This window comes from Siniperca chuatsi, linkage group LG24, assembly GCF_020085105.1.
Source record: "Siniperca chuatsi isolate FFG_IHB_CAS linkage group LG24, ASM2008510v1, whole genome shotgun sequence".
Classification (NCBI taxonomy): domain Eukaryota; kingdom Metazoa; phylum Chordata; class Actinopteri; order Centrarchiformes; family Sinipercidae; genus Siniperca; species Siniperca chuatsi.
In genome coordinates, this window is record NC_058065.1 from 18,274,132 (window position 1) to 18,300,599 (window position 26,468).

A 26,468-nucleotide genomic window follows, 5' to 3' on the forward strand; every position below is an offset into this window, starting at 1 on the left:
GCCTGTTCTATGACAGTTGGTACCTAAAAAGTATGGAGGTTCAATACCCAGCCCTATATAGGTCAACTTTTCTGCTGCTCAAACCCAAAAAGCTTATAGGTTTGAACGTGAATGTGTGTGTCTACATTTGTTAACTTTGTGACAAGCTGCTGACCTGTCCAGGGTGAACCCTGCCTCTTTCCCAAAGCATGCTGGCATAGCCCTCTCCCCCAAAACTCTGAACTGGAACAACAAATTTAAAGAAATTGGAAAGACAGATGTCTAACCATCATAAAAAAAAACATTTTTGGGGGAGGTGGTGAGGAGTTGGCGAGATGATGCAACAAAGGCTAATAGAAACGGAATTCTTTAACAAACAGTGATGGTGCAGAACGTGTCCACTTTTTCTTCTTCTAGTTTTAATTTTTGTAATGTGGATGCAACATTGCCATATTATCGCCACACACCATTACATGACTCCAGTCCACCAGAAAGAATAAAGAGTGCCTGACAAAAAGACCTCAATGTATGTGTATGTATGACATAGGGTCACAGAGAAAATCAAGGGAAAGCATAAATTCCATATTAAATGGGACGCAGCAATGAAAAGCCATAATTTAATAGAGTTCCAGAAGAGGTACTGGGGCTTTTTGAATTAAGTCATCTTGTTATACTTTCTTGAGAATTCACATAAATCAAGTAATTGTAACCACATAATAACACAATACTGACATTCATCAGACCCTATTTACTATTCATTTTATGCCTCAGGGAAACAGGAACAGAAATGTAAAGTTACTTAACTGTTAGAAATTTCTTACTTCCATATTCCATATTCCATATTTTCAACTTTTAGCACCCAGGGGATGCAGAGCAGAGAGAATAATTGTGAGCAGCAAAGAACAATTGAAAAGAAATGGAACAAAGTTTCTGGTGCCATTCAAGTAACACTCTTACAATGCTATCATTAACTCTGTATGCTTTTCTTACTTTGATCATTTGTAACAAAAGAAGATGAAAACTGTAAAGTAAGCATCAAAATAATGGGGCCTTTCAATAGTCATTTACCTTCCTCCATGCTTACCTGTGGCAGGTGAAGCTGCAGTCCTTCTCTGGGTATAGGCTGTCTTGATGGAGCCTGATCCAGCTGCATGTTAAACAGAGCAGACAGAGCAGCCTGGGCAGCCCGGGCCTTGGCCAGCTTCTTGTTCCGCCCAGAACCCTGGAAATTCTGAGCATCTACCGTCACTGACATGACAAAGTTTTTGGCATGGCTCTCCCCGCTCTCTGACACAAAGTCATACTTGAGGCCCGGCCGTAACTCATTGAGGATCATGACAGGATTCTTGCCACTTGTAGGGGAGGTGAAGGTGGAGGGGGCTGGAGGTAAGGGGGGCTGGACCAGGTTTGTAACAGGGGAGGGTAGCAATGGGTACTCTATTCCCAGTGAGCTAAAGGAACCATTACTGTTGGATGCAAGGTAAAATGGGTCATCTACAGGAGTGGATGTCTCAAACGCATTAAAGAGCATGTCCGGAAAGTCAGCCTGGTCTGAGGTGAAGTCCGTGTGAACAGACAGAGTCCGGCCCATGGCCATGTGGGCTTCAGATGCGTTGGGGAACTGGACGAAAGAGCGCAGGGCCTTCTCTGCTGCATTTAGCTTGGCCTTCTTCTTGGTTGAACCCGAACCCTCGAAGAGCTGCCCGTTGACCTCCACAGTCATCACAAAGACAGGCGCATGGACCGGCCCAGTCTGAGAGAGCAGTTTGTACTGCAGCCCTGGCTTGATCTCATTCAGCTGCATTAGGGCGTTCTTAGGTAGAATGGGCCCAGGGACTTTCTTACGCTTCTTGGGCCTGTACTTGGAATGTGTATGCCCATTATTGCCCTCCTCTAAGGGACGTTTCCTCCCACCCCCAGCACTCCCATTGGGGAGTTGAGCAGCCTCAGCTGCAACCCGCTCTTTTGAGAAGAGGTTGTCCAAGTTCCGATTTTCCTTAACATCTGTGCTGCATGAACCTGCGGTGCCCAGAAAGAGTAACTTACAATGCCTTCGTTGCAGGATCTTGTAAATGTAAAATTTAGAGATTCCTTTATCTCTCTTTGCAACTGAACAAGTGATGTGTGTTCCTTAATTTCCTTACTTATGTGGTGACATTATAAAAATATGTGACAGTAAATTACATTGGTACAAGTGTATTCTAAACACATTCATTAATTTATGACAACAAAAACAAAAGCAGGATTAATCTGTATAAGATGCTGGGAGAAAATTTTGATGAAATTACATTTAAGCAATGAAAATTGTCAACATTTAATACTCCCCTGACCAAAGTAAAGCATGAAATTACTATGAAAAGCAAAATATTAATTTCAGCTATTTGTTGCAGTACTCTATGTCAAATTTAGTAAATTACACGACAAACTGTACAAAGAGCTCTTAAATTAAATTTCTTTCTCTGGACGATCTTCTGTATGTTGGGAACACATATCACCAGGCCCTGTTAACAAAGCCGATGGAACTTAATGTAAATTTCCATTTATAACATCCTCCAGCAAAAGCTCGATAGGTTACTCCTTTCGGTGCTCAGGACAGAAAACAATCCTATAAAATGCAGGTTTAGAGGGGTTGTGGGGAAAGATGGGGGTGCAAAAAAGGGCATCAACTTTTCCCAAAATAATTCTGTATTTCAACTAAGCCTGAAGGAAAATACCAGGGAAATTACATTAACTTTTAGCATTTGATTGATTAAATATGGCCACTTCAGACATAAAACCAAAAGGTACTGTACATTACAATAAATGTGAGTATGAATACAAAATTGTAGTTCCTGTTTAGGTGCTAAAGAAAATGCAATCAACCACAGTTCAGGCACTGCAGTGGAGTGTTTTCAGAATGTAGACAGTATGTAATTTGACACAATTATCTGTAGGGATGGGTTCTGATAACCAGTTCCATTTTGGACCTGGTTCCAAGTTGGTAAAATACACAGATTGGTTAAGCTCCACGGCCAATGAATCCCTTATCAAATCTTTCATTCACAATCTCTCTTTGACAGTCTCTTTTGCCTCTTTCTGACACTACAGGCATCTGCAAAGAAAATAAACTGGTGACGTATACAAACATGTGCGATGCAGCTGTTAACAAGACTGACTGACTGAACATGGTGAACCAGGTAAACTTAACCGTTCCAAAGTGCGGATGCACTTCACCAAAGTCAACTAAGCAACCATAAAATGCAATATTTGTGGGAGGGCATTCACGACAAAGGGCACGACAAGTCCCTGTTTAAATACTTATCTACTGTCTATCATGTTAAAGTAGGAACTTTGGCATTTTTGAAAACTTGAGAATGACGAGGGCTCGGCCTCAGCCTACTGCCGGTGTTACACTGTATTCTGTGACCTGTAGCAGTGCAAAAACACTGCCTTCTGGTAAGTTAAGTGCATTGCGCATTCAGAAAAAATCTGCGATTTATTTAGTTAATATTTGCTGAATGAGAAAGTAGACTAATATTTGTTGTAATAGTTGTTTTTACTTTAGCATCGATGGCGTCTGCAGCTGTAGTACAGCCCCCTAACAGTTTTTAACTAACTTCATTCCCGACCAAACAAAGTACCTAAAAAGATTCAGTAAGGGATTAGAAAGGGTTCTGATTCGATAAGCGAATTCGGAAGTGTATTCAGTTTTGATAAAATACAACAGAATCCCATCTCTAGCCAAATGTCATTATAAGCCAAGTTTAGCTTTATGCATTCCAATATAAATTGTAAATCACTTCCTCCTTAACCAAAGTGCACAGTGCCTGGACAGAGCTGAGTTCTGAATTCAGTCACAGCCAGTTGACTACTGCAGGCAAAGTAAATAACAAGCATGCAAGAGGGGGACATGAAACATGAAAAACACAATAGCAGATAATGCCCACGAGCAACAAGAGGGGGAGAGTGATTATAGGTCTGTTGGGGAAGAGGGAATATATTGTTATTGTTACTCCACTGAAACAGTCAGTACTGTGGCTCAGCAAGCAAAAAGAAACAGAAATTCTCTTCATTAGATTGCGGGAGAAGTGAATCCATTGGGCATGTCCAACTACAAGGTCAACAGTCTATGAGTCTAAATGTGTCTTGGCATGTCCAATTGCAAGGTCAGTGCTAAATGCATTACCTGACGTGATATTTTATTTCTTTCCTGACTTACTGTTTGTAATTATAGCAAAAAGCCCTTGAACAACCTTGACCACTTTGATCATCAGCCTATGACCAACTCTCCCTACACTGTCAGACATAATCCACATGTTCTCCCGAATGGGTTCATTTTGGCTTACACAGAACAGGGACAGGATTCCTGCTGTGTGAACACAAAGAAAAAAGTGTTTAAAGAGGCCCCATCAGTTAGCAAAGCATCGGTAGGCTGAATCACGATGCAAAATTGGCTATCTAGTTCAAGTCTTCAAGCACACGGACTCCTTTCAGTCTACCCTGACAAACAGCCAGATTCGCTCACTCTTGAAAATGGAATGTCGTCTCAGTCTGATGCTTGATCGTATCACTTTTGCAAATAAATAGTCAGTTTATCAAACCATGCGTCCTTTCCCTGTAAATAAACCATCAGCTCTGAACCACAAACAGGCACGTGAATGGTGTCAGATGAAAGTAAAGCTTTGTGTTAACTTTATTTGCTTTACCCTGCATATTAACTTTACTTAGAACCTTGCTATATCTATCTTTTCCATAAAATCCTATTAAGGCCTATCATGGGTCAGGTGGTTTTAGGGCTGAAATAGACCTACGTTACAAATTCAGAGGTGACTCTCAGGCATCTTTTTTGTTGAGAGCAAGGGGACAAGCTTAGAATCTGCCACCAAAATGGACTGAAATCTCTCAGTAGATACACCCTGACCCTGGGATTAAGCTCTGATCCTGCCTCATGAGCCGGCCAAAAGGAATCGGATGGTACATTTTCAAGGACAGCCCGAGAGCAATACAGTTTAATACTATTTAAGCTCAGGATTCTGTATTTCCTTTACCAATATGCATGCATTGAATACACAACCTGGACATAACTGGGGGTCCAGTGTCATTCTCAGGCAGAGAAGAAGTTAATAAAAAATTAATCTATATTTGGAGCTGAAAAAGACAGTTTTGGTAAATGTTTCTGAAAAGTCACATATCATCATCAGATATCGATATCTTGTTTAGACTTGAAATGGAAATATTCACTCACTCATGCTTTCTATTTCGTCCCCTTCTATGGTGAGCAGCCTCTGTTGGTTTCGAGTTAGCCGAGCTCCCACCCGATCTGGAAGAAACACACAAAGCTGATGTCAGAGATACTTTCATCAAGGAAGTGACCATTTATAGCAAATAATTAATCAGTTAGACTTGGTAGAAAAGGGTCTGCTCTTTGAAGGAATCAGAGCGACAATGTGGAGTTTGCTGGGATAATTAATCCCACCTCATTAAACACATATATGGACAGTTAAATCAACAAAGCCAAACAATATAGCACACAGGGAGTTGAGACCAGGAGGCAGAGTTGCAGTCCTACACGCTTCTCTGCGCTTCCAGAGCAGTTACTCACCCAAAACTCCTTAGTGATGGTGTCTGCCCCCCGACCATTTAAATTAATTAAATCAAAAGTTAACAGAGGAGTTATACATAAAAACCTAAATAAAAACGCTGAAATACCACAATAAAATAGGAGAATTAAATGTGGACTCTTAAACATCAGATCTCTGTCATCTAAAGCTGTACTAGTGAACGATTTAATATCAGAGTATCATATTGACTTATTTTGTCGTACTGAAACTTGGCTGGGTCATGAAGAATATGTTAGCCTAAATGAATCCACTCCGCCCAGTCATATCAATACTCACATTCCTCGAGGCACCGGCCGAGGAGGTGGAGTTGCAGCCATCTTCGACTCAAGCCTATTAATCAACCCTAAACCTAAACTAAATTATAACTCATTCGAAAGCCTTGTTCTTAGTCTTTCACACCCAACCTGGAAAACACAACAGCCAATTCTATTTGTTACATTGTACCACGCTCCTGGTCCTTATTCTGAATTTGTATCTGAATTCTCAGAGTTTTTATCAAGTTAGTCCTTAAAACAGATAAAAGTAATTATTGTAGGTGATTTCAATATTCATGTGGACGTTGAAAATGATAGCCTTAGTACTGCTTTTTTCTCATTATTAGATTCTATTGGCTTTTGTCAGTGTGTACATAAACCCACTCACTGTTGAAATTGAACATTTAATAGTCTTTCCACAGAATCCTTCATTATCGGACCATTAGTTAATAACATTTGAACTCCTATTACTGGACTACACGGCATTAGGCAAAGGGAGGAGAGAGGGAAGCACAATGCAAATACCACCTATAATTTTAAAATAGTAATAATGTAATAGTAGTGGTAATATTAATATTAATAAATTAATAATAAGAAGAATGATAGTCATAGGAATAATAATGACAATAATAACAGAGCCACTAACAACAACTGTTATCAAGGAAATAGATCATATTTCTCCAATATTAGCTTCTCTGCACTGGCTCCCTGTAAAATCCAGAATTTAAAATCCTTCTCCTCACCAACAAAGCTCTTAATGGTCTGGCACCATCAAATCTTAAAGATCTCATAATACCTTATTACCTGACTAGAACACTGCACTCCCAGGATGCAGGGTTACTTGTGGTTCCTAGAATCTCCAAAAGTAGAATGGGAGCAAGAGCCTTCAGTTATCAAGCTCCTCTCCTGTGGAATCAGATCCCAATTTGGGTTTGGGAGGCAGACACCATCTCCACATTTAAGAGTAGACTTAAGACTTTCCTCTTTGATAAAGCTTAAAGTTAGGGCTGGCTTGGGTGAGTCCTGAACCATCCCTTAGTTATGCTACTGTAGGCCTAGACTGCCGGGAGACTTCCCATGATGCACCTCTTTCCTCTCTCCTCCTCTCCCTCTCCATCTGTATGCATTTTTATCCCATTAATGCATGTTACTAACGCGACATCTTCTCTCTCCCGTAGTTTTGTGCTTTCTCGTTTCTCTCCTCTCTCCTTCTGTCGCTTTCAGCAGGTATTTCTGCCTCCAGAGCTGCAGAGCCTGGATCTGTGTTTGTGGGCCACCTGCTGCCCACATGTTCCTGCTCAATACCCGCTACAATAGTTGTTGTTATTGGCCTTGTTACTATTATTGTCATTATTATTCCTATATCTATCATTCCTATTATTATTACTTTATTAATATTACCACTACCATTACATTATTACTATTTTAAAATTCTAGCTGGAATTTGTATTGCATTGTGCTCTCCTCTCCCCCACCCCCTCTCTCTCTCTCTCTCTCTCTCTCTCTCTCTCTCTCGTCTGGTTCTGCTCGAGGTTGCCACGGTTGCCACTGTCCTTACCACTGTCACCGTGCTTGCTCATGGTGGAATTTGTTGGGTCTCTGCAAATAATATAATCCAAAAGTTTTGCTTTTAAATCCAAAAGTTTTGCTCTTGAACCCAAAAGTTTTGCTTGCTGTTGAGCTGACTCTCGTAGGCCTGACCTACACTGAAAGATGTAAGACACGTCTCTATTGTCTCGATCGGAGTGATAGCTTGGCAACATCCACTGTTAGTAAACGGAAGAGGGAGCTTTGAAGTCCATGGTGAAGACAAAGAGGGAGTGGAGAAGACAGAAAATCACGATGTTGTGCATGTAGTTACTAGTTAACATGACTATCGTTATTTGTGTTCAACGATCTAACGTTAATGTTATATTTGGGGTGTGCTGTATTCATTTTTTTCATTTTTTCACCACTTGAGGTTTGATTGGCGGTCACTCAATTACGTCATCTTTTTGATGACCAGAATTGGCCAGAATTGGCGGCACCTACTGCTTATCTCGATGAAACAACTCCTTATAATCACATTACGGTAGTGGACGGAAACAAACATTCATTCGCATTTTCTTTTGCCAATTTTTTGGCCACCAACCAAAATTACCTTTGGCAATATGTCTTTATGGTTACTTTATAAGCTTTATAAGTATGGGAATGTGTAGTGACACGATATTATTGATGTTACTGGTGGTGAAAATGGCTTACATACATTTAAACAAATACTGACGTGAGGTATTATCCACTCAATGATAATACTTTCCCTTGTCTTCATGGCAGAATGGAAAACCAACCTGGCAGATCACATGCCCAGGTAGGCTATTGGCTCATTTCTTCAAATTAATATATACATTTGGGCATGGTGTTGTCATTGTGGGAAATGAGAGATAAAATATTACTTGTTGTCCAGTATTGTCCTGCAGTATTGTACAGCTTGTGCATGACTGGAATCAATTGTTAATTACATTTATGCTTTGCTCTGTATGATCACATTACAATGTTATGCACCTTAATTTTACTGTAGATTGTTTTCCAGGTTGGCACAGAGCCTATTCATTTGAATGGATCATCATGCACCCATGCAGCAGGCAAAGTTCTATGCCACCATCTCATGGCCATGATGTTTCAGAATCCCATTACAACATGAAGGTGAAGGCGGTACCACCAACTATGGCCTGCACAAGCACTCTACAAACATGGCATCGGCCACGGACACAGGTAACTTTGTGCAACATTAAAAAACCCTATGACGTAAAACCCTATGACAATGACTAATGATATATTAAAGCAAGACATTACTACAATCATGGCTGCTTATTCATATCATTCTCAGGGGATCTGTGCAGAGCCTATTCAGGACTTGGAGGTGAAGAAACCAAAGCCATCTTCCAGGAGTGTATTGTTGGGAGAGGGCAAAGGTCACAGATGCATTCTGCTGGTGCTCCCTACCCAACCAGCCATTAAAAGAGAAAAAAGGGCTTGACTTAAGGACTGAGACTGAGAGACAAAAGAGTTGAGATTGCTCAATACCTGAGCATCTGCAAAAAAGGGCAAGATGGCTGAATGTGTAGGTGAAACAGATATGGGCCCCTTCCTCAATCTTAAACAAACAGATTAGATTAGATTTCGGAGTCCATGAGAACCAGTCAACAGTATGTAAATCAATGCTCTATCAAGCATAAACAGGTAATGGACATAATTATTGTACTGTCATAGTGTTGGCTGTGTATTCATGACCATATTGTTGTATGTTACCAATTGGAACTTGCAAGAGAAGTGTGGAAGGACAATGAATTTAATACCTGTACTTTTAACATTTATATGTTGCCCAAAATTCTTCAAAATAAGATGGTGTAGTCCCTCATTCGTCCAGGAGTGTTCTATCGTAGAAAAGGTTTCAGTCGTAGTCATCTGGACACTGTTTTCAGAATCAAGACGTTTCGGCTCCCATCCAGAAGTCATTCTCAATTGAGAAAAAAATAGTTCCCGTCCCATTTTTTCACAATTGAGAATGACTTCCGGATGGGAGCCGAAACGTCTTGATTCTGAAAGCAGTGTCCAGATGACTACGATTTATATGTTGCCTATTCTGGTGTACACACATGAGCTACAGAGGTCAACATTTCTCACTGCCTTTCATGTTTGGTGCTAATTAGCGAATGTTAGCATGTTAACATAGTAAACAATGTAACTGCTAAACAATAGCATTTTAGCATTGTCATTGTGAGCATGTTGCACAGCTGTGCCTACAGCCTCGCAGAGCTGCCTGCATGGCTGTAGACACTCTACAGTCTTGTTATGCAAAGACCTTTTTATTGTGCTTTATAGTGTTTTCCACTTTTGTATGCGTCTGTCTTGTGTTTCCCATCGCTATTTCATACTTCTGTTATTTTGCGGTTCTTTTAAAGATGGTTTTTGCATTGTAAAGCACTTCATAAGTTTTGTTTTGAAAAACAAATGTTCCATGAACATAACAGCAAACAGACTGCATTAAAAGAAATTAGCTCACTGCTAACCAGCTCGGCAGAGAACACAAACACTAACTGGCAGGTGAAAAAGAGTTCTTGTTGAAAACATTAACATTCAGCAGACAGCACCCAGAAAAGCCTGAGCAGCCTTTTAAGACTGATACATTTTCTAACCTTCATTCCATATAACATGGTGAACATTTAAAAACTTGCATTTCGACTTTATTTGATTTCACATAGTTCATGAAATGAGAGGTAAAAAAATTAAGCAGTCATTCCTATTATTACTAATTTATTAATATTAACACTTCAATTACTATTCTACTATTTAAAAAAATATATTCTTTGCATTGTGCCTCCCTCTGTGTCCAACTGCTATCAAAGAAATTTGAAACAAGATCTGATGAAAAGATACTTGCTCGCTTGATATTGTGCAAATGACATATAAAACAATCACTTTCATCATGCCATTATAGGCAGTGGTGTGGATTTCTTTACAAACCTTTGAGAAATTTTGTTATAACAAATCTAACATTGACATTTTCCTGTTTGAATCAATCCATCCCCGTTCCCTCAACGCCTCCTTTGCTCATTTGTCACAAGTCATCACCCAGCTTATTCTCCCCTTCAGCTAGCCCCCCTCCACCCTGCCCTAAGCTACTCCTGTCAGACAGAGGTACTCGTCTCTCGGGCTGATAAGAGACACTGAGCTGCCATTATTTCCTCCAGTCTAATCAGGAAACTGTCACTCAGCGTGCCATCCCTCGACATAAATAAACAAACTGAGGCTGGCAGAAATTACGTGATAATTATTGTCGATTTACAGAGATGACAGCAGCGGGGTTTCACTCTGGTCAGCTGTGGTGCCATAAGATTATGGTGGGATCTAACTGGTCAGTTTTTAGATCAACTCTGTCTTCTCACCTTGGGTGTATGGGGCAGACTGCGGCCTGACTATGCATCACTGATGTTCCCATTTCATGATTCTTAAATTTCAGAAGGAAAACTGACCTCGCTACTCGGTACATATAGTGAAGAACAGCAGCACATGTGAAAGAAATTTTACTCATAGACTCCTATTCACTGACCTATAGACTATGAAGAGATGAACAGTGTGACAAATGTGATGTTAATTCAATAATACAAGTTAAATATGAAAGCACAGAATGACTGGCTTGAATACAGTGATTTGGAGAATATATCCAGTTTTGCCATTTTGATTCAAGTGGATATTTTTAGACGAGTCAGTTGTGCATTTCTGCCAAACAATGGCAGCGTACCAAACAAGATGTGCTTTTAGACTATCCATTAACATGGACGAGTGGATATTACACAATCAAACAAAGCTGAATTAAAAGGAGAAATGTTGTAATGAACAGGTCCCCATTTTGTTTGCATCTACCACATGAGAACATGGACCCACATGCATGAGCAAAGAGTCTGATACATGTTCCTGCCAATGATCTTTATTCTACTGATGGGCAGTTGGTGGCAGTAATGCGCCAACATGTGTAGCAATCCACCAGAAAAGGCAGGGAAGAAGAAGAAGAAGAAGCCTACTAGCCAATGTAAACATGGATATAAACAATACAGCTTTTAAATATTTAAAAAATCTGCTTTGCAATAGTTTTATGAGATAGGACATGCATTCAAGGTGTTAATTAGGCTTCAAGGATACACACAATGTGTTTCGCTGAGTAACACTGAATGTAACTTTTGTTTACAAGAAAACTCCACAGGGCACCTTTAAAAGTACTCTAGTAATTTCGCATTGCACTTCCATTAAGTTGGGGCACAAAAAACAGATACAAAAATAGTTGCCAAAAGCTGTGCAGCAGAGGCTGAGATATCCTGACTTTTGGTCTCTAGTCGGGGTCAAGCTCCAAAAACACTGGATCCTACATTTCCCATATTGCAACTCGACAGAATATCCCTCCCTGTCTGGTAAGCTCCCAGTCTTAAAACTCTACGCCACCTATTGTAGTCTCCAAATCCGAACTGAGATTTCCCTGATGACAACACTCTGACATCATCAGGGTATTATCTCAGACTTGACAAAGCTCCTCTAGAGTCACAGAAGACATTATACAAGTGTTGAGGTTGTGTTATAGTAACCATGACTGTAAACTGACTTTGACATCACTCAGTGGAGTGCCCCTTTAACACGTCCCTGGATGATATTTTAAAACCAATAACACTACTTTCAGACTTACTCTTCAGAATTACTGCAAATATATAAAACCAATTTGGTGTGAGTCAATTTTACTCAGCCTTTAATGTTAAGACAGAAGTCAAGATTTAAGTCCCAGTTTCACCCATTCAGCCAGAACCAGATTGTTTGAGTTGCTTCCACTCAACCCATCAGCTAACTTTTTCAAATGTTTGCACTACTTATGTCAGCAATATGTCGTCAGAGTTGAGCCTATTTCACGAAATCCTGTGATGCTAGGTTGTTTTTTGTCTCTGTAGGAAATCCATTTACAGAAGTTGTTGGTTCACAATGTTTGCTATACTCAGCTACAAGTGAGAAGACCTCAATTAGACCCAATGAAATGGCTAATCAGCTTTCCCCTGGAAGAAGAACAGAGTGAAACTCCAAGCCAATGGGATTGACAGGAAAGGCTCCATACTAGGTCTGTGTAATCGCTCTTCTGTTGGCAGATATGGCCTCCTGTCCTGCTTCCACTCAGCTGTGTGGTTCCAAACATTAGAAATGACAATGTTATCAGGCTTCTCTGGCTCTATTGTGTGAAACGGGTGGAAGGAGAACAGGGCTTAGGTTGCCTTTCTTAAGATAATGGAAGAAGAAAATTAACTCAGAGGAAGTTAAATGTCAACAAATGTAATTATCAGGAAGGCTTGTCACAGGAACAGAAACTTTTGAGGGTTTGAAAATTGTATTATGCTCATTCAACCTTGTTTACCTCATTACTGTCTGAATCACATATAGGGAATGGTGACTTATTGCCATTTGCTACAGGATCTGATTTATCTGATGCAGACTGTTTTATATATACATACATATGGAACATTATTTGTTGAGCAGTAACACAAAGCACCAACAACAAATTGGAAAGAAAATGAAATTGAGGAGGATAAACAGCCGGCAGGAATGGAAAGGGGCATGTACATTCAAGGAATCCGTTGCCTACCATTCATGTCGTATGGAGAATAAATAAAAAAAAATCTATTTACGCTGCCTACTTCCACGCTCCGACACACTGCTGCCTCAGAGCAAGCATCACAGCACACTAACCACAACAGCCCTCAGAACTAATCACATCTACACACTGAGTAGAAAAGGCAGACACTGTGCACATTTAAACAAGGTTAGGAGCAGCCACAGGAGAAAATCAACTATTAACCCTTTAAATACTACTTCAAGGAAAGCCAAGTAACAAGCAAACGTGAATGTAGTGAAAATCCATTTTTCTACTTATCCTGTTCAGGGTCATGGGGGCTCATCCCAGTTCACATTGTGAGAGAGGCCCAGGGGTAGACCCTGGACAGATCGCCAATATATCGCAAAGCAGACACGTTTAGCTCTTTCCCACGGCAGACTCTTAACAAAACATAACGGCAATTCACTGTTTGTGCTTTTGTTTCTGCATGCTTTCAGGCGGAGTTCCTGCAACTAAATTTGGGCTCTGCTCAGGAGGTGATACTAAAATCAAGTTCCAGGTACTTTCAGGGGTAGCTGGCAATGCTTTCAATCATGACTGGTCAAGCAGATGTGTTGTCACATCACAACAAGGCCGACTACAACAGAAATGGTAAAAACGGGGACAGAGCACAGAGCCAAACAGTGGAAGGATGGAATTTAAAAAATTAAATAAGATAATAGAAAAATAAAGCATCACAATGCACGCAGTGATGCAAACGCGCTGGATGCTGACCAGCAGTGCTCGGGATTCTCCGTCCTCATGTAGAAACTCGTATCTCATGTTTAACATAAAATCATGAGGACTGCCCAGCTATCGACTTTTCAGTGACATACTGTATATCTGAAACGTCCTGCTTTGTGGAAACACAAGGAAGACCCTCGTACCAAAGCCTCAACAAGTCCAAGTTATGAGAAAGCACAGCTCAGAGCAGGGCTACTCAATTACAAATTCAGTTGGGCCAGATTTTAAAACCAGGAAATGTAGATGGGCCAGGCATTGTCAGCAGCCTGTTTAAAACCTTTTTGTTTAGTTTTTGGTAATGACAAATTTTAAACAAATGCAAATGAATGTAACAAAAAATAGCAGGCAGGGTTAAACTGACGGTTTTCATTGTCAAATTTACGTTTCAGGGTTGACAGACATATTTTCAATAGAGCACTTCCCTGCTTGTGCCTGTCGACAGCCAGATGTTTTGAAAAGCTGCTCAGCAGGTCGGAGCTCACATGAGAAAGCGTTGATTTGTGAAAGATATGATTGGCGGCGGCGCTACATCCGTAAACATCCTGCCCGATCGGTGGAGGTTGTTAAGTTCCTGCAGTGGAATGCTGATGCTTTATTTTATGAGTCGGTGACTCCTAAATAAAGTTCAAGAAGTTTCCTAGAAAAAACTGTGTAATTTGGTACAAATGATAGGGAAGTCAGAGACAGTGTTACACTTACAGTGATACACTTCCAATCTATTAATTTCAACTGATTGCCAACATAACCCAGAGATACTTTTACTCAGAGCACAGCAGGTCAGCTGAACATGGAAAAATGTGAAATGTATCCACAGGTAAGCACACAATTCAACAAATATGTAGAATGAAGTTGCCAGTGATAAGGAATGAATAATAACTTGGGTTTAAAGAAAGTGTTACCAAACAATGATGTGAATGTGATTGTTTCTTGCATTAAGAATGAGACAATTCCAGAACTTGAGTGTACCTCCTTAGTTTATTCCATCACTTCTATTGGTTACGGTAACACTGTACTAACAGCAGCTGAGATCTGGGAACATGGCGATGCACTAAAAACAGGCCCAACAGAGCAAGAACCACGGGCAGCCAGACGATCAGATGGGTCGTAAACAAACCAACAATTTATTCTGATGATCTAAACCACTTTATTTGAAGGTCAAACCGAAAGCGAGAGCAGCTGAAATGTCGCTAATAATACCGAAGTACAGTCAGTCAGTCGGGATGTTTACAACAGACAGTATAGTCTTTTCCCCAGATAAATCTGGATAACCTGGAGGTTTGTTTCCATCCTGTCGGATCGTCTGACTGCTTCTGTTTCTTGACCTGTTGGACCTATTTTTCGCATTGTTGCCACATTCTGAGATGGCAGTAATTGAATCAGTGAATATATGCTATTATTACAGATGGACTAATGTAATAAATTACAAAAATAAGACCTAAGTAGTAATAAATTATCATTACTCTTTAAACTTAGGACGTCCACAGGTTCTTGAACTCACTAACGGATGAATTTGCGACCCTCAACCACATTAATAATACAGATTTAAGTAAATTCCTATAGGTGGATTTTCATGGTGTACTGAAATGAATGGAAACTAATGGCTGCCTGGAAAGGAAATCAATCTGAAATGCAATTACAGCAACGTTTATTAATGTGCACTGTCCTTGTTAAATAAACCAATAAATAAAATGCCTTCTTTCATGGCTTTGTTGCTCACTCCTGTGGGGGAAGAAATTCAAATAATACACTCCATACATTTGTAGCCATGTCAGAAAGACGACCTCAGGGGCATTAGCCTGTCAGCCTCTCGTGCAGCCCTCAGGAAGCCCATCAACAAGAACAGAGAATTTGCAGACCGGCCGTCAGCGGTAACTAGCGACTTAGCCGACAGTGATAAATGGATTTTGGAGCCTTTTTCTGGTGCTTGAAGCGAGTTACAATCACAGCCCGAGAGGGAAAACAACTGCAAACAGCTGTCAGAAAACTCTTTTAGTGGCCTAATGCAGATGGATCGATGCTGAGGAGAAACAGATAGCAGGGAGGGGAAAAACGCTGGCCTCAAACATGTGATGCAGACAAAAAAAAAACCTTTCTTGAATGTTGCCGGCAGCACTGCGCTCACACACAAACTCCATTTTCCCCCCATGAAATGACATTTTGAGACGTACAGAAATTGGACCCTGACGGACCGGAGTGTGACACATTGATAGGCCAGGGAGAGGTGATGAGATGGTGGATGAGAGGGGACAGAGAGGAGAAACCTGGAAACAGTGGAGGGAAGTTTCTGGCTGTATCATACAGTCACATCAGGTGGCAAAAAGGTTGTTTATCCTTTACAAACTTCCAGCTAATTAAGTTAGAAACACTGGATAGGGCTAACAGTGCATAATTGAACTGCCCTAAATCAAATAATAGGATGCACAGTTTGGTATTGTACCAGAATGTAAATGTAATTCAACTTAGGCAAAAACGTGACATTTTGACTGTGAACAAGACTATTAAGACATTTCAGTGAAGTTTTCTCAATTCAACAAGATAATTGCCTGACCTTTTCAGCTTGGAAGGTACAAATAGAAAGCTTATTAACCTGCACCTCTCTTGAAGTTTGTTTTAAATTTACTTAACTTTTCACAGGCTTCTGGAGATGGATGGAAATGTGACATTTGCAGCAGATTACAAGAAAATCATAACAGAATCTGCCTAATGTAATTGCAAAACCATTATATTCAATCACACGAGGAAATGAATGAATAAGGCAGCGAGCAACACACAAAAACACACAGCTGTCAATCATTTTCAGCCTCACATTGTGGAAAAGTTAAGGGACACTGGGATCAATACCTTAAGGCCAACACATGATGCATGACAAAACACCCACACACACTGTTTGCTACATAAACACACACAGCGATTGCATCAGGATATGCCACTGTCCTATTTCCCAGCAGCGATGTGTTTCAGCTCTCCAGAAAAACAGTAATTTTATCACATTCACTCCCCAGATTGGCACTTCTGGGCTACTGTACCTTAACTACCACTAACACCGAAACAAAGAAGATTAAGGCAGGGAAAAAAATACATTTTGTGGATTGCTTACTTTAAAAAGATCCATCCTCACATAGTTGCATTCATTGGTTTTGACTCATTCATCACTAGTCATTTAATTATGTCGTACAGACTTAAAAGCTAGTATCTCAACTTAACTTCATTAAGAAAAAAAAGATGTTTACAATAAAATCAGGGGGGTTTTGTCTCCACTGCGTCTCTGTATGTAACAGCTTTTTAATTTAGCTGTGTTGCACCAGCACTGCCGAACTACAAAAAATAAATTCCTGACTGCCTCTCAAGGACACTTGCAGGCTTCAGCCATCTTTCTAACATTTTCACAGGGACTGTGTGAAATCTTTATGACGGCTTTCATTTGCTGTGAGGCCCTGGCAGTAGCCGCAGGGGCAGGGCGAATGCTCTGTCAATCCCATGCGCTAATGCTACTCACTTAACCAATAGGGCTTCCATGCAGACCACCACACGGCCCGGCCTCCCCCTCCCGTCCCACTGTAGTGCCCTCTCCTCTGGGGGCCAAGGAGACGGGCCAGCCTTCCTGAAGGTAAAGCAATTAAGTGGATTATCTACTTCCATCCTGCAGTGGAGACAGAGAGGGAGAATGCTTTGATAGCTCGTTGTAAATGAAGCCATGAGTTCATCACTGCAAGCTACTCCTTTCACATTACACATTAGTCATTTGATCCATTGTTAATAGAAAAATTGATTAGTGCAGTTTTAACATTCAGGTTGTTTAAATGCACACAAGAAGCCAGGTCAGAGAAGGCAGTTCCCTGCACTGCGGTTACCAGATTACTGTGACATGGCATACGTAGGCCACATGCAGCAGGTCTGTAGTTTGATTTCTTGCATTGCATTACTACTTGTAATTATCTTTCATTTTGTTGCACTGCTGTCCCTTACCCTGTCTGAAGCCTTTGTCATGCACGTGCCCACATGTAAAAAGCCAATTAGAACCTCGGTTACATGTATTCAGGACTTTCTGCTGTCTATTTTGTGCAGCTTTGCCAGTTTCTCCCCCCTCTACTCCACTGTAGCACACACTCTCATTTTCATTTAACGCTAGCACAGGTAGCCCGGCCTCCTGGGCCTGAAAATTGCTGCTGACTACATCCTTGTGAAAGCTCTGCTTGTGGTGGCCAACTAGGACATAGAGACGTGCATGCTGAGGAGCCAGTAGAGCGAGAATGTTTCCCACGGGAGTACATCTCCTCATGGTGGTAATTTTACAACTCCCATTTGGTACAAGTTTCTGCTCAGTTGAGAAGTCTGTGGGCTAAAGGGTTATTTTCTCTGGTAGTCCAAGGGGTTACGATTACACAAATGAATAAAGGAGTCCGACTGATACTGGATTTTTGAGGCTATTGATTATTTATTTATTATAACTTTTTTAAGTAAATAAATTACTATATATACTGTTATCAAACATTTCTGATAAGGATCACTTAAATTTGGTTATTAAAGAGTGCAAACTGACGTGAAGACGCGTCGGCACGAGTTGAAAACGTACAAACAGTCCAGCAGTCAAATTCGCACTAATGACACAAGGCAAAAATTCGCTTCGTTTTCAGTGTGAACACGTTAACGTCATGCTCTGTGCCCCCAAACTGCAGGAGCCTGTGGGAAACCTTTTCCGCCTGGCTTCATGGCTTCTGGTCTCTTTGCTAAGATCACCATGAACACGATCTGGAACTGCCTCTGCTCTGGACACACTGAAATTCACTTGCTATCGCTCTTCTCATCTGACTGCAGGTAACTTCATTTCCCAAAATGTTGAAGCATTCCTTTACAAGGATACTCCGCTTCAGAGAAGTTTAAGTTTTCTTATTAACTCAGTCATTTTCCTGACTTTTTGATTTTTCAGACGGTCGGCATGACAGATTTCAGGTTCCCCCTTGCACTCGCTGACCCTCCTCCACCCCATTCTCTCTGCATCACTGGCCTGGCTGTGCCCAGCAGATGGCTATCACCGTTCTCCTCACACCAGTCAAGGCCGGGCCAGGTCCTCCGGTGTCTCCCCGACAGAGAGGGAGAGACAGGGGTGAGGACGGGATGCTCGGGGCTGATGTTGAATTTCACACCCCACGGCCTCAGGATTAGCGAGACCAGGAGCTGATGGACAGGCAGGCGGAGGCGACGGTGGAAGGTTGGTGCTGTCTACTGATGCCTAACCAGCAGCGCAGGAGTACTGTCCACGCTCTCAGCTGGGATCAGCTCTGGCAGTCAGCACATTAATAAACATGCCATTTAGCGTTTTTCCAGTGCTAATAGGCTTCTATTCACAGATGCAGTGTTTGGACTGCTTTGTGGCTCACTGCAGGTTTTACACACTGTTGAGTAAAATCCTCTGATACCACGAGGGACAGATTTCTCTGCGCAGACATGTGATTTAAAAACAACAGCTTTATTTTTGCTGCCGTGGATCTGAAGACGTTTTATATTTGTAAAACTTTCCTAGAGCCTAGAAAAGGGATTTTTATTTGCGTGAGCTCATCTCAATATAAAGTCTACACTGGAGTTCCTGTGATAACCACAGCGGTCTAATACGGAGAGGGAAACATTTTACTTTTCATTCAACTTATTTCACAGCTGGTTACTTTTTATGATTACATTTTTCATGCAAAACGTGCGATAATGCGATAATCAATTATTATAGATGAATCCAACAGTCAATGTAAAACCATCCGCAACAGTATTAGAACTGCTCCGACCATCCATTCACTCCAATATTAACTTGACCATTATAAGACACTGTGAGCATCAGTCCCATTGGAGAACTGAGGACCTGCCACCCGGAAGTATTTTCCTCACTGTTCATTCCCATGTTAAGGTTTTCTTTCAATGATATCTTCAACATTTCTCAAAACTAAAACACAAAGGTGTCCTTGATAATTCAACAATAAGATAGGTTAATGTTACGGCTATCGGTTCAAATTATTTCTCTTTCAATTCTGAGAAATAAAGTTTTTTTGTCCGTTTTGGATACCGAAAGGCTAGGCTACATTACCCATGATCCTTTAGCAAGAGGAATCCAGATCACTGCTAAAACTGAAGTCTGGTGGAAAACTTTTAAATCCCTATATAAAGTACTTATTGTACAATGAATTTACAGTCATAATCAGCCAGACATAGTGTGCCACATAGGCTGAAACGCTCCCTGATCCAGGGGAAAACTTGTTTTTCTCTTCTCTTGGCTGTTTTCGGTGTCAGTGACGTAACGCAGAAGCTGTAAACCACGAGGTCTTCGACAAATCAACATTTTTATTTTATCATAACATTGATTATCTAGATGCAGTGTAATTACTAGTGCGGCTATAGTAGATATTTGATATATTTAGTAGCTATATTGTTTTACAATCATATCTACAATCCTACTTTTTAAAGAGGGAAAAACTACCAACCCAAAATCCTATTTCTAGAATACTTGCTAAAATATCTGAAATAAACCAAGATCTCTACTTTTTCTTAACATAGATCATCTAGATAACGTGTAATTACTAGTTTGGCTGTAGAATATATATGATATATTTAGTAGATATATCTTTTACGACCCTATTTACAACACTACTTTGAAAACCAGAAGAACTACAACTGTGGTGTTGATTTGTATCAAGCTTGCATGGCAGGCCTCGAGGGAATTGTAGTTATTAGTGTTTTTCAAAGGATTGGATGTAAATACTGAATTAACACTGACACACACTGATTAACACACTGGGGAGTTTAAGGGGATGGGAAACACATTTGTGTAATCTGATTGTATATATCTAATTGTTAAATGGGTGACAATAAATTTTAACCATATTTATTTATTATCCTGTGCAATTATTTATGCAGCTGTCCTTCATATATATATATATATATATATATATATATATATATATATATATATATATATAGTATTGTATCTCTTCCTAGACATATATATCAGTCTCTATACATATCCTTATGTATATAGATCATTTAAATTATACTTGAAATTATTTTCTGTGCAATTAAATTTATTTACACTGTGCAACTAACTCCTGCTGTATCCTGTGCAATCAAATCTTTGTACAATCCATCCATCCAAGTGCTCTCTGTAACAGCTGGTCCCATGTCTGCAGCCTCTTTGGTTGCTGGATTATAAACCTTCAAACATGCACCAAGGTCAAGGTTCAAAGGTCCGTATCTCAAAGCAGGAGCCATGTGACACATGTTTCTCTCCAGGTCGCGGCCTTTCCAGCGATGTGTCTGGTTTAGCTCCAATATTTAAAATGAAGCTTTTTGTTTGTGGAACTGAGTCACCTTCAGAGATTACTGTACAGTATTGCTGACGATCAAGGGCATTACGACAGGCTTGGAGGAAGGCTAACGGGTGTGACGTCAGACAACTGCTGCTTCACGAAGTTGGGCTACATGGATTTGCCTTCAGTTCACAAGTAGGAACTCCAACTTTGAGTGGCTTTCCATTGTACTTTGTCTAGTAGGAGTTCCGAGTTGTCTGGAACGCAGCCTTAATTGAAAGCCCGGTGCGTCTCATACAGAGGCTAAAGGGTGCCTTGTTATGGCTAAATAAAACTGGGTTAAAATAGTGTTAAAAATGTCTGAGGTATAAATGAACCTATTCTAATTAATGCGTCAAACAGTTTCTTTCAGCACCTCCAACTCTGACTTCCAGCATACCTGTAGAAAGAGGTATTCTCCTTGTGCACTTTTTCCTGCCTGTATCCATTTAATACTGCTGAGAGAGAGAGCGTATATGGACAGAAGAACAACAACGGAACGGCATCATATAATGTCATTCAGTGTAATTCTGTTGTTTATCAATGAAGTGTATGGAACTAACGCTGCAGACTGGAGTCTGCTAACAGTGACAGGCAGGCGTGCAGAGACTTTTTCAGTTACATAAGAACATTTGAAATGCAGGACTTTTACTTGTAATGAAGTCATTTTACATTGTGGTATTGCTACTTTTACTTGAGCAAAGAATCTAAATACCTTTTCCCTCGCTGAAGAAGAGTCGTTTCTTCAGCAGATATACAAGTAGAATGTTGGAATCAAGTCAGCAGCTCTCATGTAAGTAGTTTTGTAGGAATCATCAGAGAAAACTGGTTCATGTGACTGCTGCTACTTTTGTATTTCACTCTTCAGTTTCATTATTTTCTGTTGATGCAGAAGGTTTGACACCTGACAGGAGAATTTAACTACATTTGCTTCATCTGCATTAGTGGCAGATGGATGATCTTCTGTCACGGCTCATCTGATTTAAGATGATAAAATAAGTGTATTTTAAATAGAAATCTTGTCTTAAATCTGGCTTAAATTAGAAGTCAATATTAGTAAAACTGACACATGAGTCTGCCCTTCATGCTGTGGTGCTGCCTCCCCCTCTACCTGTCCGAGGCTGTTTTGATGGACAGTGGGGGTGGAGCAGGGATGTGTTTGTGTGTCGGAGCCCCCAGCGGAGCTCACCCTGAGCCTCGGGGGTTTCAGAGGAGAGTCTGGGTTATCAGCAGAGCTTCAGGCCAAACCCCGGCTGCAGAGGGAGTCGGGGGTGTTGGGGGTTCTGTATCAGCTCCTCCACATCACAGAGCGGCGGCTGTTTGCCAGACAGAGATCTGCGGCTGTGGTTTTGGGCCGACAGACACATCCCTTAGCGGCAGCGTGCCGTACACGCCTCACAGAGCACATCGGCTTATACCTCGTCTGAAATTCACTTTTGCTCCCAGTAGATTAAACTCACACTTCAGTTCATCTCACAACACCCCGCTTAGCAGGGACACGAAAATGATGGGCTTCTTACTCGCCCCGCATGCAAAGTATGTACAATGGCTCCATTTTTTTTTTTTACACATTAATACTGTTTACCACACTCTCCATGAATAACACTTAGACTAAATTGAATATTCCCAGGGGGATAAAAAGATGAAAAATCACAGTGCACCTGCTGCTTTGGCTTTTTGTGTTGATAGCTGAAATTTGAATTAATGTGAGGATTAAGTGCACTTGAGTTTTGCAGCCAGTGAAAATATTAGCAGACGTTTGCAATCATGCACAGACCCAATGAAGCAGGATGGAAGAGAAAATGACTTGAGCAGAGCTGGAGTGCTGCTCTGTGCCTGGGGACAGTAGGCTATCTCAAGACCAAACACATGTTCAGCCACGGACACTACAGCAATATACATATCTGACATTTACTAAGTGATGAAGTTAATGCTTCTGCAAAGTTTCACATGGAAGTTTCACAAAATTTCAATGCATTTTCTTATTAATTGATTCATTTTCCTAATGTCTGCCACAGTTAGATGATATGAATGCTGTGAGGAGTGCGCAGGGTTTGACAGGGATGTGCTGAGGTGGTGACAGACTTGTGAGCAAAAGTAAAACAAATCAATATTTGTAAATCAAATTTTATCAAAATGTGTTCTTTCTGGATAAATCAACACTCTCATGACAGTGGATATTTCAATGTTTTTGATAAAAACCAGTACGCTCACAGTATTCAGAAGTGCGAGCCACTCTTGTAATTGCAGACTGTCCTCCCCAAAAATACGACCATATAGGTCGTCTGCGTAAGCAGCTTATTACGACCCATATTTACATTTCTCGTTAGGCAGTGACCTTTAGTGGCCGAAGTAATTACGACGGGAGCAAAGGAGGAAGTCAGGTGAGATGGCATAAAGATCAGCAAAGTCCACATAGGGAGGCGGCCAGGGTGGGCGGACGGGTCAAACACAGGACTTTCACCCAGGAGACTGCTGTTTGTGTCCTGTGTGAAACCAAAAGTCAACGTTGACTTATTTTAACTTAAGTAACATCACGTGACTTAAGTTACGTAACATGACTTACTTACGCGACTTACGTAACTTAACTTATTTTAACTCAAACCATGATCTTTACCTAAACCTAACCAAGTAGTTTTGGTGCCTAAACCTAACCAAACTAAGACCGTTTCATAACTTAACTCACATAACCATGACGACGAAGCTGGTCGCTGGTACTCTCCAACAGTCATATATGTCGTTTTGGGAGTTGTTGACAAACGGCCTATTCTGTGTTGCGTAAATGACACTGCAGAATGGGACTGTCATCCACTGTATAACACACTCTCAGATGCTTCCTATTGAAAAGTTTGGGGGAAAGGCTGTGTGCTGCTCTTTATCAGCCATGGGGAAGTAAGAGGGCATTCAGACAAAAATAACTATTTGTATTCCGAAATGTTATTTTTGTGGCTGAGCAGAGATGTGTGGTCATGAAGAGGAAGGAGGATGCTGGAAGGAGGTGGGGGCAGGGAAGAATGGGTAGGAGATGTTCATTCTTGTCTGGTAACATTCCTGCGGACCGTGTAGCCAACATTGCATGGACCAGTACCAGTTCACAGCCCAGTCACTTCCAATAACTGATCTATCTAACATCAAATCCACACACAATTTATGCATAGGCGTACAAAACGATACCACACGTAAGCAGCCCACAGTCATGATACATAGGTGCCCAGACCAATCCTGTTATGTGTATTGTTGTGATTTACAATAGTTAAAGGGGCACTAAACTGTGTAGGTGCATTCAAGTAAACTTTGGCCATCAAAATTATCAAAGATAATAATAAATAATAACTTTAATTAATAAAGTCCTCGGGGCACTAGTGTTCTTAAAGCAGAGAAATGATAGCCAATCAATTGATTGAGTCTCATATAATATTCTAAACTATCAATTTGGAACTCATATTAATAATTAAATTAAAACTATAATCAGAATTGTCATTAATAGCTAGTAGGTTGAAGGAATTGGAGTTCAACATAGAAGAGGTTGGCAAATTATTCACTCTTGTGCAACATTAAAGAAGCCAGCATAATTATACACACGCAGTTAATAAAAAGATAAACAAAGCAAAAACACACGATATAAAGTCTAACTCTAAATGCACTAAACAACAGGACAAAGGGTGTGTGTGTGTGTGTGTGCGCACGCGCATGTGTGTGTCCAAAATGAGTGTGACTCTGTTAAAGGGCCAAATTGAAGTATACTAGTGTGCTGTATAGGATAAACGGTGCCAGGTTAGAAAGAGGATAGTGATGTTCACACAGACACAGGGTCTTGCATGCAACTAACTAACGTCAACTTAGCATGTGGCTACCAAATTAACCTAACAGTGAAAACACATCACAACAATAAAACTCAATGAACCAAATCAATACATATACAGTGGTGTGAAAAAGTGTTTGCCCCCTTCCTGATTTCTTTTTTTTTTGCATGTTTGTCACACTTAAATGTTTCAGATCATCAAACAAATTTAAATATTAGTCAAAGATAACACAAGTAAACATAAAATGCAGTTTTTAAATGAAGGTTGTTATTATTAAGGGAAAACAAAATCCAAACCTACATGGCCCTGTGTGAAAAAGTGATTGCCCCCTAAACCTAATAACTGGTAAAAAAAAAAAAAAAGACTAAAATGTGACTAAAACTAATAAGCATTTTCATCTAAAGACTAAGACTAAATCTAAAATAGCTGCCAAAATTAACACTGGTATGATCTTGAAGGCATTTGGTTATCCCTGAGATAATTTAAGCGATACTTCAGTAAAGGAGGGGGAAACTTTTCAAACAAAATTATATCAATTGTATATTTTTATTTAAATCTAGGGTAGGTAATGTTGGAGAAACTAGCAAATATGGAAGTGTATAGCGGACTATATTAAAATGATAATGTATACTTGAAAATTAATATGTAATTCCACAATTGCATTATAATTTTCCATGTATGTGTTGAGTAAAAATGAAAATGAAAACGCAATAATCCAATTTTCATTTTCATTTCCACATACGCGTATAGGCATTCTATGACTATATTGGACAATATTTAAATATTGAAAAATTAAAATGAAAATGCAATATACACAAAGTAACCTGATTTTCCATTTATGCAAGCAATATTTAAGTAAGTAAAATAAAATTTTCTAACAATTTGAAAATGAAAACTGCATTTGACATTTAATTTTCAAAGATCTAACCTGTTGTACAGTGGACAATATTCAATGCAAATGCCCGACCTCCCTCTCCCTCCTCTCCCGCTTCACGCCTCTCGTGTCCCCGCAGTGTCTTCGTAGTCCCCGGAGTCAGAGTCCTGGTCGGAGTCACTGTAAATCACCTCAGTACTGTATTCCCTGTCGGGCCTGAAAATCTCCTCTTTCTGGCGGTCCAAAGCTCCTGTGCTAACGGTGTAAACAACACAAACATTCCCCCGGTGCTCTGAGGTCCCAGTCCGGGCAGAGTCAGCTAATAGGACCACTAGCTGCACAGCTAACTGAGCTAACTAGCTAAGCGGCAGTTAGTGGTTACTTTAGCAACAAGTAAAGCTATCTGTCCATCAGAGTTGAGGCAGAGCAGCCGGAGGACATCGGAGGGAAAACCAGAAAATATTTTCTCCAGAAAATATGATTCAGTTTAACCGAAATCAGTGAATAGAGTTATAAAGTTGTGTTTTTGTACAGTAATCAGCAGGGAGGCTGGAAGTCAGTCACAGTTGGGGGTGCTGAGAGAGGGTCAGTCTATATAATGGCGTCATACTAAATTGTGTGCGATATTCATGTTTTTTGTATTAATTTGAACGGCCAGGATATATCTAATAGGTATTAACAACAATTTACAATAATTTGAGAACATTTTACACTACAGCAGACAGCA

General features: G+C 40.4%; 1 protein-coding gene and 1 long non-coding RNA gene across 8 annotated transcripts in view; one reads left to right on the plus strand and one right to left on the minus strand.

Annotated features, from left to right (window-relative positions):
- LOC122872121 (double-stranded RNA-specific editase 1-like) overlaps window positions 1-26,468 on the minus strand; it is a 106,181-nt gene that overhangs the window by 15,182 nt on the left and 64,531 nt on the right. For 6 of the 7 annotated variants that reach the window (XR_006377026.1, XM_044187898.1, XM_044187897.1 and 3 more), the window contains 2 exons: window positions 5,204-5,278; window positions 1,064-1,998 (listed from right to left, as the gene is read on the minus strand). Coding sequence is in view for 6 of the 7 variants with exons in the window: in XM_044187892.1 (XP_044043827.1) it covers window positions 1,064-1,998; window positions 5,204-5,278 (1,010 nt within the window). In the remaining variant the exon portion in view is untranslated. Of the gene's footprint in view, window positions 1-1,063; window positions 2,046-5,203; window positions 5,279-26,468 lie in introns of all 7 variants that reach the window. The other variant, XM_044187893.1, reaches the window with a different exon arrangement.
- LOC122872122 lies at window positions 17,545-19,289 on the plus strand. Its single transcript, XR_006377027.1, has 3 exons — window positions 17,545-17,631; window positions 18,416-18,554; window positions 18,667-19,289. It is a non-coding gene; the product is annotated as an uncharacterized LOC122872122 (long non-coding RNA).